Source organism: Oryx dammah, unplaced genomic scaffold (genome assembly GCF_014754425.2).
Source record: "Oryx dammah isolate SB20612 unplaced genomic scaffold, SCBI_Odam_1.1 HiC_scaffold_26, whole genome shotgun sequence".
In the NCBI taxonomy this organism is placed as follows: Eukaryota; Metazoa; Chordata; class Mammalia; order Artiodactyla; family Bovidae; genus Oryx; species Oryx dammah.
The window spans coordinates 86597658-86610892 of NW_024070210.1; the positions used below are offsets into that span (position 1 = coordinate 86597658).

The following is a 13235-nucleotide window of genomic DNA, read 5'->3' on the forward strand; positions in this document are numbered from 1 at the left end:
GGAAGGACTGATGCTGAAGCTGAAGCTCCAATACTTTGGCCACCTGATGTGAAGAGCCAACTCATTGGAAAAGACCCTGATGCTGGGAAAGATTGAGGGTAGGAGGAGAAGCAGGTGACAGAGGATGAGATGGTTGATGGCATCATCATCTCAGTGGACAAGAGTTTGAGCAAAGGCTGGGAGAATAGTGAAGGGCAGGGAAGCCTGGCAGGCTGCAGTCCATGGGGTCACAGAGAGTCAGACACAACTGAGTGACTAAACAACAACAGCCACTAAGCTGTGGTGACTGGTCAGAGGGCAAGAGAAAACCATTACGACTGTCTACTTTCCCTTACTCCCAGTAAGAACCACCCTCCAGACAGTGTACTCCTTTCATCTCTAAATGGAAGATGGGGGATGGGCGATTGAGATCCCTAATTAGAGCTCAGAATAAGCACTCAGTAAGTATCATTGTTGTTACTATTATTTTTCCTAACCTCAGCTGAGCCAGACTTAAATTCTCAAAAGGAGCTCTACTTAAATGTAGGGAAATCATTATTATAACATGCACAAATTACTTGGGCTATCAAAATACTGCTCTTCTAGCTTATGGAGCTGCTCGACCCTAATTGCTGTCAGATGGACCTGACTTCCCTTTTCTAAGAAGGTTCTCAGTCTCTCCTTACTGTCATTCTCTTACACGCTCTCTTCATCACTTTTCTCATTTTGTCATTACACGTTCGTTTGCTAGCTTGTTTACTTGTTTGTGGTACATCACTCCTTGCCCCTGCATCACCCGGCCTCCATTAGCCAGACTGTAAGCTCCATCAGAATAAGAATCTGTGATACTCCTGATCAAATGAGTCAAGGAAATGTGCCTGAAGAGCCTACTCAAAGAATCTGTCTTTTAAATTCTTAGCCCCTTCTCTATTGTGTTTTTGTCACTCACTCCCTCCTCTCCTTTCAACACTCATGAAGTTGGGTTCTCTGATCTGGAGAATTTCTGGGGAATTCAAGGAATGGTAAGTGGGATTTGTAGCTTTCTCTAGGTCCTTATCAGCATAGAATAAAACAGCACTGGCATAAAGGGACGCACTCTCTTCCTTACCACTATAGAGAAGAATACAGATTCTTTCCTTATGCCATCCTCATCATCTGCAAAGTATTCATAGTTTGATAAAGTATTCCATATTTCCTCAAAATATTATTGTCTCTGCTTCATATTGAAAAAATGGTACCTGAGTGCTGTCCCTCTGAAGTTTTCCAACTACCATACTTTTGATCTTCTGTGGAACCAAGGATGCCCATTAACGGTTACTGGCTATCATTTTTCCATCTTAATTTCTGCCCTCATCTTCTTTCCCATCCCTGTCTTCACCCCGACACAAACTCCTATCAGATGAATCTAATTGCCTGTTTGCAACCCAGTAACCTGGTCCTGCTAGGATGACTTTTCCTTCACAGCAACTGCAGAGCCCCAAGAACATGAGCAAGGCCATGCTAAGTGGCCGTGACTCCTCGGGACTGTGGGTGCCTTTGTGACAGGCCCCTACTGTTGCAGTGGAATCAAGTATTCTTGAACCCTGCTTATTACTCTGTGGTTGACTGCTACTTTATTTTGTCTCCAAGTCCTATACCGTACAATTGTACCTAAGGCAGAGAGGGGGTTAATAACAAATTTCCAGTTACTACATAGTTGTCATTCATCCCGTCATTCTGACCTGAGGTGGGAGTCACCCATGTCTCAGTTTGATGAACTGGAGAAGTGGTTCTCAACCTTTTTCCCATTTGGAAACCCATGACAGGCAATGTTCAAATGCACCACACACTCCAAAGGGCATTCGCATGGTTACAAAAGCAGTAGCTTTAACTCTATCCGTTTCTCTTCCACTCAAGAAAGCATATAAGATGCAAGCTGAGCGAGGGTGGCATTATTATAGAAATCATCTTGAATTGTTCCAATTCATAAAAAGTTAAACATTAGCAAAACTTTGGATTCTAATAATAAAAATTTAGGGAACATGGAACATAGTTTACAAATGATTGCACATCGGCATCCTGCAGTCATCTAGAGAAATGTGATCTAGACATTATGGTTATACCCTAACTTTACTTACTTGTGCAAGTATGAAAGCACAGGATACTGAGGTAGGAGATAAGATTCAGCAAGAAGGAGGCCTGTCTGGGTTATGTGTATGGTACATCTAGTGCCAATTTGATGAAAATAAAGCTGAGAGTTGGGATTACCCTGGGGGTCCAGTGGTTAAGAATCTGCCTGCCACTGCAGGGGATGTTTGATTCCTGGTCAGGGAACTAAGATCCTGTATGCTGCAAGGCAACTCAGCCACATGCTGCAACTTGAGAAGTCTCAGCTCTGCAACTAGAGAAAGCCCATACACCACAACAGAGACCCAGTGCAGCCAAAATAAAAACAAAGCAAAAACAAACAAACAAAAAACAGATTTAAAAACTGTTCTAGGGGGCTTTGGAGGGAAATTAGAGAAATTTTTGATGAGGCACACAGAAGAAACATAGGAGGTACTCAAATCTTAACTGTTGAGTTTTGAAAACATTCTCAAACCAAACTGGCCAAATGGATTCTGTATGGTGCTGAAAGCCTTTCCCTCAAGAGTGAAAACTTTTTCTTATTCAAACTTTTTGTCAGTGACTGGCATAGCACTGTATGCAACTAAAGTCAGTGATTCTCAAAGCGTGGTCTGGGGACCTGGGGGACAGGAGGCCTGGAAGGTTAAAACTCTAACACATATATATGGAATTTAGAAAGATGGTAATGATAACCCTGTATGCGAGACAGCAAAAGAGACACAAATGTATAGAACAGTCTTTTGGACTCTGTGGGAAAGGGAGAGGGTGAGATGATTTGGGAGAATGGCATCGAAACATGTGTAATATCATATACAAAACAAATCGCCAGTTCGATGCATGATACTGGATGCTTGGGGCTGGTGCACTGAGACGACCTAGAGGGATGGTACGGGGAGGAAAGAGGGAGGGGGGTTCAGGATGGGGAACACGTGTATACCTGTGGCAGATTCATGTTGATGTATGGCAAAACCAATACAATATTGTAAAGTAATTAACCTCCAATTAAAATAAATAAATTTATATTAAAAAAATAAAATAAAACTCTTTTCAAAATAATACTAAGATGACATTTCCCCTTTTCAATATTATCCTGCCACAAAATATAAGTTCATTGATTTCACATTCCACATTGAAAGTAAATCTTAAAAATAATCACTGTTGAGTTTTGATATAAAATCAAAGTAGAGTTTACACAGTTATCTGAAAAGGCTATAAAACATAAAAGGTATTCCTCCCTTTTCCAAATACTTATCTGTGTGAGGCCAGGTTTTCTTCATATGCTTAAACCAAAACAGTATTGGATGCCAAAATAGACAGGAGAATCCTACTACCTTCTATTAAGAGATTTGCAAACTTGTCAACTAATGCCATTCTTCTCACCAATTTTTTTTTTTTTTTGGAAAAGAAAGGGTCTTTTTAAAATAAAAATATGTTTTCCTAGGTTAACATTGGTAATGTGCTTACTATTGCTATTTTAATATAAACTATTTTTAAAGTATCTCAGTTTTCGTTCCTAATGTGGTAGATATAAGCAGATATAACCCACATAAACCAACACTTTTTAGGGTCTCCAATAGTCTTTACAAGTGTAAATTTGAGGACCACTGAGCAGAAATTTTATTATTTTTTATGATAAGGAGATGAAAAATATATTTTATCTTAGTATAAGTAAGACTTTCTTTGAACCATATCCTAATATTAATCATTTCATCAAAAGCCAGGAGCTGATATCACTTGACACCCATTTGAATGCTGTTTCTATATTTTAGGGTACAACATCTGATAGATAGCTCAAGTCCAAATGGGTCATTTAATATTACAAGGTCATGGGACCAACCCTGATTTAACCAGTGAATGCATGTTGATGTGGATTATTTGGATGAATACAATATGGATGAATAGAAATGTGTTTTCATTTTAATTGGGGCTATAAAGAAATTTGAAAGTTTTAAGCATATTTTATTCCTGATCCCCAAAGATCTGGATTTTCTGGGAACTGCTGTCTGGAAGATCTTGGCAGTACATGTGTTTCAAAAATCTAGTGTGGCAGAATCATAACTAAACTGAGGATTCCATTGCTCTTGCCAAAATACACTTTGAAGGCTGCAAAGATTTGACTGAAAGTCCTGATTTCCCAGCCCTGAGGTGAAAGCAGAAGAAATGTATCGTGTCTTTGAGTCGTCAGCTTGAAGTGGGAAAGTAGAAAAGGGTCAATGTGCTCAGAGGCACAGTAAAAATGTGATTCGAGATGTACTCCTCTGGGCTCTGGTCTCAAACCTGATCACAAATGAAAGTGAGCACAGTTCTTACCTTCTGGTGAAACGGGAGTGGGGTTAGGAAGGAACTGTCTCATGAGCATTTGGGATATAGCAGTTGTGCATAAAAGTTAGTTTCTCTATCTTTCAGGCTTTTATGACAATACAGAGCAACAGAAGAACATTTTCATGAGCCTTGCAGTAACAGGATCCATAATATTATGGACTGGAGTATCTTGGAGACCAGGAATTCTGTTAGCCTCAAGAATAATTTGCTGAAATAATGCACAGATGGAAAAAAAACGAGGCTGAACTATATACATTCCTTTTTGCCATTAAATAGGCAATGAAATAAAAGATCACGTGGAGAAAAGGGAAATCCCACCTCAATACATTGTTCCCTATTTGTATTTTAAAGGCGGAAGAGAAGTGACAGAGGACGGTCATCACTGGGAGTTTAATTGGTTGCAGCAGCCTCATTTACCTGTTCACGGTATCAGAACCCCATACTCGGCACATCTCATTTAATGGTGACATGTTTTAAAATGCCAGTGAGCTTAAGAGTAGCAGCAAGTGATGCACTGTAATAAAGAAGCACGGGGGTTAAGTTAAAAGTGGAGGAAGTAACCTGCCCAAAGAAACTGGGAGCAGAATTCGTTTGTAGGTTTTATTTAGACCTCTGATTTTTCTGGAGGAATTAGGATTCTTTATTGCAGTTCTTACTTAGCTTGACTGATAGATTTTACTTAAAATAGACCCTAGTATTCTATTCCTGCTATGAACCATAGTAGATTATTTTGTTATAATTATATTTCATTAATAAAAATGATAAAAATGTGCAATATCCAATTAAGAGATGAGACTATATAACCTGAAAAGGATTACTTTCTTTTCATCATCTTATAAAATTACAAAGCCAGTCTGTTTCTTTGGACAATTAATCAACAACATCCTACCTGTCCTGTTGGTTAAAAATAGCTAAAACTTTCTGTTACATCTGGGAGTACTTCCCAAAATATATAACAGCAAGTCATGTCTTTCAAAGAGGTGATGGTTCTGCAGTGTATAATTGTCTTCATGCTCATCAAGCCATAGATTTTTAAATACATGGTAAATATTTTGTGGTCAAAACTACTGAGAGGCCATCCTTTGTGCGATTGGGGTCTGGAGAATGCAATTACTCCTGTGCGTCAACACTGCATCCACAAATAACCAAATGCCTACAACTGTAATATATTATACAGTTATCAGCTACTAAGCTTTCATTTTGGGGTTTTAAATAAGTTAGTGCATGCCCAATTGGTTGGCACATGGTATAATTATTTCTGGGGCTAATTCCACACCAGATCTGATTAGAAGTCTCCTACAGAAATAGTAACAGAGGACAAGGCTGCAACTTGTATTAAATATGTACCTGAATCCTACACACCTACCAACTGATTTTGAATAGTGAATCCCTCTCAATTATGGGAATTAAATGACTATATTGAATAGATTGAGGGGGCATGTATTTAGAGAAAAAATTGCTTCACTTTCATATACTTCTATTATCATAAATTATGTAGATAAGTCTCCAGTCTCCAGGTGACAAAGTAGGCATGTTGTGGCCAGCTGAAATCTTCTTCAAGTATCCCAGGGGAAGTGTATATAAGAAAAAGTTATGTTATCATCATTGGTAGCTCAGATAGTAAAGAATCTGCCTGCAATGCAGGAGACCCAGGTTCGATCCCTGGGTCAGGAAGATCCCCTGGATAAGGGAATGGCAACCCACTCCAGTATTCTGGCCTGGAGAACTCCATGAACAAAGGGGCCTGGAAGGCTACCATCCATGGGGTCACAGAGTCAGACACTACTGAGCAACTAATAAGGAAGGAAAGGAATCTTAAAAGAAACAAAAAACAAAAAAAGGAGGTATGGTTTGAGAACTATGCCTGTGGTATAGGTACCAGATGACAGTTTAAGTTATTTAAATCCAATTTAATGTTCACAGTCATTTCATAACCTAAAGCATATATTTTAGAAACAAACACAATATGATCAAAGCCCAGGCATTAATCTCTTGTGAAAATTTGAAATTGGGCTTTTTAAATACTCAGTTGAGAAAAAATATCTGAGCCTATTCTTATCTCTTAGAAAATACATGATTAGCAACTTTTCTTGCTCACCTAAAATGGGTTATTATGTTGTTAACAAGCAAAAATTACTGCAATAAAGAAAATGTTCAAATTTAGTATGTATTTAAACTGAGCATGAGTAATCTAGAAGAACGCTAATTTTACTATCAGATTTAAAATAATGTCTTCTAGTTATAGCTTCTGTCCAGGTTATTTTTGTTGTTGTTTAGTCCCTAAGTTGTGTCAGACTCTTTTGCCACCCCATGGACTGTAACCCACCAGGTCCCTCTGTCCATGGGATTTCCCAGGCAAGAATACTGGCGTGGGTTGCCATTTCCTTCTCCAGGGGATCTTCTTGACTACTACTTAATTTATATTCAGCAATCTCTTTTTGGAATTTTAAGACAGCTTCATTTAAAATTATATTTTATTAACCAATTTATATTACTGTTACTTTCATAAGTTGACCTCTTTGGAGGCTTGTTTTCTATTAGGCTTTCTGCAGGGCTGACTGCTTGGGGCTGCAGAGTCAGAAGGTAGGGTATAGGAGGGAAGAAATTTGTGAAATTGGGTTTATAATAACTTTGTGCTTGTCAACACTAAAAGCGTGGGGGTCTTATTTCTATTTATAGTTCTGAATAAAATAGAGCCTGTAAGACAAAATTTCCCACATGATATCAGGTCAGGTCCACAATTAGTTGCAGAAGCAAAAGGCTTTTGTACCTTATTCTAAGGACTTGAGCCAGTTAATTGGGTCTGCAATTAGCCTCTCTGGTTGTAATCAATTACAAGTGCAATTTCTGTGTGTGAACTAATTTTGTGTGCAAAAGTAGTCCCACCAAAACAAAAGCCTAAGTTAGAATGAAATTCAGATCTGTCTTACCTCACTTACATCCCAGGAAGGAACCAATTTCTTCCGAGAGTCTTGAAGAAAGATCTAACCTAAAAGTATCTATGCAACTGAAGTAATTTCTTAACTTTTCTACAAGTACTTAGATGTAAATACTTTAAAATCTAGGAAAGTATACATTACTTTGTTATTACTAATTTTAATTAATTTAACATATCATCTTAATTATATTTACATAATTATTAAAAATTTTTTGCTTCTCATGTGTTAGTTTCTATACTATGCATAAGTACCCAAACTCATATACACAAATAAATTGCAATCCAGAATTCCATTACAATAGATCACTTAATGCGTTGCTCTACTTAAAAGGCCTTAATATGTAACATGAAGATTCAATGAGTTTTACTGTCTGTCAAAACTTATCAAGTCAGCTTGGGAAATTTGGCCTCGACCAAGGAAATTTAACACACTTGACAGATAAAAAGCAAAACAAAACAAAACAAAGATGCAAATGAATCCCAAACATTTTGACAGCAGTTGATGTTTTAAAGGAACTTCCAACACACATTTCTGAAATTCCCAATATCATTTTGGCATACCTATTTTACTACTGTGTTGCAGACAACAGCTTTTAAGTTCCCCAATTCATAAATGTAATTAAATAATTACATTAGTGCTAATTAACATGAAACTGCAGATTATTTAAGCGCAAAAAACACTATTCAACTTCTTAATTATTCTTGTTCACACAGCATTTCCTTTTGCTCAGGCGCCCTAGGTGCAAATAAAGCATCCCATCTGCTCGTAATTAGAACTAAATAATTTCAGAGAATGTAGCTTATCATTTTGACTGCACATTTGATTAAAAACAGTGTACAAGCAATATCCTGGCTTATTGGCGTAACAACAACAACGCACACAAGCCTGTGTTCTTCCATCATTAAAGAAGATCGAAAACATTATCTGTTATTTCAGGGGGAAAAATACAACTTTTTAGTTCATTTCATACAGATGAAAGCGAATTACAGCAAATCACCTCTCCACTGAATAGCAGCCCCCACATAATGACTTTATTTGCTTAATCCCCAAATTAAACGCCGTCTCGAGCGAGGGCCCTGTGTTATTACTCTCATCATGTTGAGAACATTTTCCTGCCGAGACCAATTTGAATAAAACAAGGGGCCTTCCTTGAACTCAATCAAGGAGCCATAATGTGGTGGGTAATAGAGGTTGCTGATAGATTTGCAGGCAAAAGTGTTATACCTAATGATGGGATATGGATAATAGTCCTCCTGGAGGTCCTGATGCGATTCCAGTTGGCTGCCAGATGCTAAAAATCAAGAAGAGCATTGATCAGTGACAGGAAGCTGTAGTGGATTCATCTAGTCAAACTTCAGCTGTTTTTCCACTGTACAGTTAAGCCAGGCATAAATTATATTAATTGATTTAATTACATACTTAAAACATCTTCCCCAATTAATTTAATTAGGTGGCTACATGATGCTACTGGCAGGGGAAGATTAGAGGCAGCTCACTTAATTAACAGAATATGAATGAAAAAAAGAGAAAGCAAACATAAATGAAATTGTGAGCACTAATTAAAAGGCTGTCTGCAAACTTAAATACTTTCTGACAAAGTGGTGACAGCAATGTAGACAAGAGAGGATTTTTTTTTTCCCTAGCAAATTAAAGTGCCCAGGAGGTATATATAGGGAGAAAAGGTAATGCAGTTAAAACATTGATTTTCTGACAGAACTACCATAGTCAAAGTGAAGGGACTTTTTTTCTACAGAAAAATTGCAACAGATTTTGCAGGCACAAAAGCCTGATTCCTTATTAGGGCTAAAATATGATGTAGAGACAAATGAAGGGTTTGTGCATTGTACATTAAAGGGAGTGGAGGGGGTAGGGAGTTGGAGAGAGAGAAGGAAGATAAAGAGACAACTTACTGCAACTGTTCAAGCGAGAAATGTTTAGAAAAAGAGGTCTGCCTTAACAGCTGGCAGCCTTGTGTACCTTGGCTCGGATGCGGAAATTCTCCAGGTGTCTTTCACGTGATTCCTTCAGAAGCTTCCTGAGCCGGGTCTTATGGCAATGTAAGAGCCACGCAATGGCGATGACACCTGATGCCCACTTCTGCCGGCGATAAGACAGGAAATGTCTTCTTGCTTTGTAGCATTTCCACGTGGCTTGGATCTTCATGGCAGCCTCTGTCCTTCCATCCTGGCCCTTGTACCTCTGTCCTGGAAGATTTAACATCATTTGGATGTCAACTGGGTTCTCGAACACTGAGAGAAGGTCGTATCTGGTAAGTTTATTCTTCAGCTCAAACTCTGGAAGGAGCGTTACTAAACTGTTAGCTTTTATTTTGACTTCTGGTATCGCATAGTCCTTGAGAAACTTCTCGATGTGTTCCAAGAGAGAAAAAATACTTCCCCAAGACAAACTGAAATGCTCCTTGAAAGCTAAGAAGTCCGGGGCTGTCTTGTCTACAACGCCATTGTAAATAAAAAAGTCATAATCCCACGGTGATTTCTGGGTCTTAGAAGGTGCTGTCACTTTCATGGCCTGGGGAAGGAAAGTGTCGGCAGAGATGAAATAACTGGTCAACACACACTGTCACATTAACATTTATTACCTGAGAATGGGAGGCTATGAATCACAGTTCTGATTTAATACATACATCATACATGTCATAATAGGAAAGTCTTGCTGTCATATAATCATCAGACTCATTGCCAGAAGAATATCTTAGAGGTTGCTCAAAGCTATAACCATTCTTACAAAAGTGTTGTAAAACTGATCACATAAAAATCGTGCATTTAGTTCACTTTGATATGGTGAGCTGACCCCATAATCTCTGTGATTTACTTTTCACACATGCATGAATGGAAGCATGTCACTGTTTTCTTGTTCATAAATTATCCACCAATCCTGAAAAACAGAATGAAGCCTTTCTTTGCAGTTTCTACGACACCTTCAGATAAGCCCCTCAAAGCTGCCCTGTCTGTTCTGAACTTTTCTAACAGATCAGCACTTTCCAGCATTTTGGAGTTCTTCTGTCACCTTCTCTGAATATCCAGGAATTAGTTTTATAAAAAGCATTATGTTGTATGTTATCACCCTTGCCACTTTCAAGGTTTATCTTTACATGTTCTTTTATTCTTAAATCTGGACACTTCTTAGGGACATATCTGGAGCTATCCCCAGGCAGACAGAATCTGAAATTTCACAATTAAAACCAAAAAAAAAATTTGCTTTTCATTTTGTTCCTATCAGTACTGAGTTTTAAGTCATGAAAACATATTATTTTTATTTTTAAATGTCAAGAAGCATTCTCTAAGAATGAGATTATTGGGCAGTTTTTTTATTCTTTATACTTTTCTGCATGAAAAAAAACTGAACAAATGCTATTTTAAAAATAAAATAAGAGATTTGGATGACAACAAGCAATATGTGTCATACATACATTGCTTTAAAAAACAGAAAAAAGGAAAAGGAAATTTTGTGTCACTGTCCTCTATGAAACTACTTGCATTTCATTATTTAAACCCATGGTACTAGAAAAACAGACATTCTGCCCCATGGTCTAAATGAGTCCTATGGCCTGAGGTGTGAGAGGTGTAGGTGTTTCAGGTCCTGCCTTCTCATTAGTCAACTAGGTATCAGCTTAACTGTGCTGACTGCTTCTCACTAAGGGATTTAAGGAACAGATTGTCTTCAATATGTCAACATTTTCAGGTGCATAAGCTCCATCTCTACCAGATTATAGATTATATTGCTCTCTGCAGTTTGAAGAATTTTCACAAAACACAAAGGAAAAAAAGACCCAGTTAATTTATCAATGACTATTATTCCACAACACTGTGCTGAGTATTACTATGTTAAATTGTTCATGCTTTGTCTTTACTAAACAAATGTTAACTGATATTAACTAACAAATTCAAAGCAGAAAGGTAAGAGAAAAGCAAGCCAAAAGATATATTTACAATAAAACCACAATAAGGAAACACAAGGGGAAAAAAATCACCTTTCAATTCTTTTTTTTTTCTTAGGTTCCAAGCAGTAGAGTAATTAATTAGGCTGCCATCTCAAGTAAAAATGCTGAAAAGCAAGTGTTAAGTTTAAAAGGGGGTAATTTCCTTGAATTTTAAAGCAGACTTGTATAGCAACAAACTTTTGCATACTTTCTGAGTCATTATAGGCGTAAGAACAATGGAGAAAGAATTTTACCAAGACTCTAGCCCTTTCTGAGCTAATCAAGGCTCTAAAAGAGAATGCAAACTACTTGGTAGATGGAAACAAATTCCTTTTTCTTGGACGGGCAAGAGGGAGTTAGAGAAGCCATGCCTCCTTCGGCAGACATCAACCCTGGCAGGAAGAGCTCAGCTCCTGGTAGAAGACAAGGGGCATGTGTTCCAAAAGCAGTATCACTTGGCTACAGTCCTGCCTTCCTTCAAGAAAGATGGTGGGAAGGTCAGAATTCAGAGAAGAATGGCAGTACTTCATCACTGAGGAACAGACATGCAGAATAATCACAGATGTACAGAACTGGCTGGTCCTGCCAGTTACGTGGTTGATTTTGTGAACAAGACCCTGAGATTCCTATAAGAAGCACAGCTATGAACGAAAGATTCACCAGAAAGTCTTGTCTCCTTGGTAACATTAAACTAGTTTTGAAATTTCTTTCCTTTACAATGAGTCTTGTGGAACTGGAGCAATCTTGGGAGAAGTTTAGAAAGGAGTGGACTCTTAAGCCTCTATGGGACAGTGCCTTTCCAGGGAGTAGGTCTAGGGTATTCACACAGCAGCAAATGCATCTAAGACCTTTTGAAAGAATAGCTGTGCAGTGGGAATGGAGTGACCGAATTGCACAGGGGCTGTTTTAGAACAAAGGGATTACACCTCCCTACCTTCTTGGATGATATTCCAGTAAAGACATGCTCTCAAAGGAAACCCACTCTTGGACATCAAATAGACCACTCAGGCACAGGGAAGCTATGGGTTTAGAGTCAGCTAAAGCATAACTGTAGTACATCTGTCACGGAGAATGCCACACTTGGGAACACTTTAGACTTAGAGCAAGAAAAGACATGTCTCTCAAGAGAAAGGCTTCCCAAATTAAAGCAGTGCATCAGCACTGTGAGATCCATTGAGCAGGTAAAGACAAAGCTGCTTCACAGCCTGCTAGGAATAAGAGCCCTGATTAAAGGTCACGCCATGCTTCAGGTTCTGGTTCCTTCTGCTATTCTTCCCTTACTATTTATCTCCATGAACTTGTCGACAATTATTTCTTGCTTTCTTTCCTCCTTCCTTCCTCATTCTCTCCTTCCTTCCCTTCCCCACTCTCTCCTTCCTTCCTTCTTTTCCCTCTCTCTCTCCCTTTCTTTTTCCTCTCCTTCCTCTTCTCCTCCCAGCCGCTTTCTCTCTCCTCTCTTTTAAGATGTGCTGTACTACCAAGACAGTGCTACTGACTCAATAGCCACACTGCTTCCTTCTAGCAGTGATGGCTGTCTACTGCACCATCTGCATACTCACCTAGTTCTTTTCAGGACACCAGTCACACCTTTGTGAGACACCTGCCCTTACTAATCAGCCCACATAGAGTCCAAATCTGTGACTGTGGCCTATTAGCATCCTGTTCTGAGTCAACTAGCTTGGAAATTCTCTTCTTCATTTGCAAAGTGGAATTACTAACTAGGTGACTTTGAGAGTTTTTGGAGCAGTTATTTAGATAAAAAATTCTAAGTCTAAAACAAGCAGAGAGGCAGGATGCTGTTGTTCAGTCACTGAGTCAGGTCCGACTCTTTGCAACCCCATGGACTGTAGCATGCCAGGCTTTCCTGTCCTTTGCTATTACCCGGAGCTTACTCAAACTCATGTCCAGTGTGTTGGTGATGCCATCCAACCATCTCACACTCCTTTGTC

The 13235-nt window shown here is 38.6% G+C and overlaps 1 protein-coding gene across 1 annotated transcript in view; it reads right to left on the bottom strand.

Moving 5' to 3' along the window:
• The window catches only part of LOC120852518 (IQ domain-containing protein H-like), a 112832-nt gene extending 102954 nt beyond the window's left edge, over nucleotides 1-9878 (bottom strand). The window contains 2 exon segments of the mRNA XM_040225798.1: nucleotides 8571-8637; nucleotides 9324-9878. Of these exon segments, the coding sequence (XP_040081732.1) occupies nucleotides 8571-8637; nucleotides 9324-9872 (616 nt within the window). The 5' untranslated portion in view covers nucleotides 9873-9878.
• Nucleotides 9879-13235: the final 3357 nt, after the last annotated feature.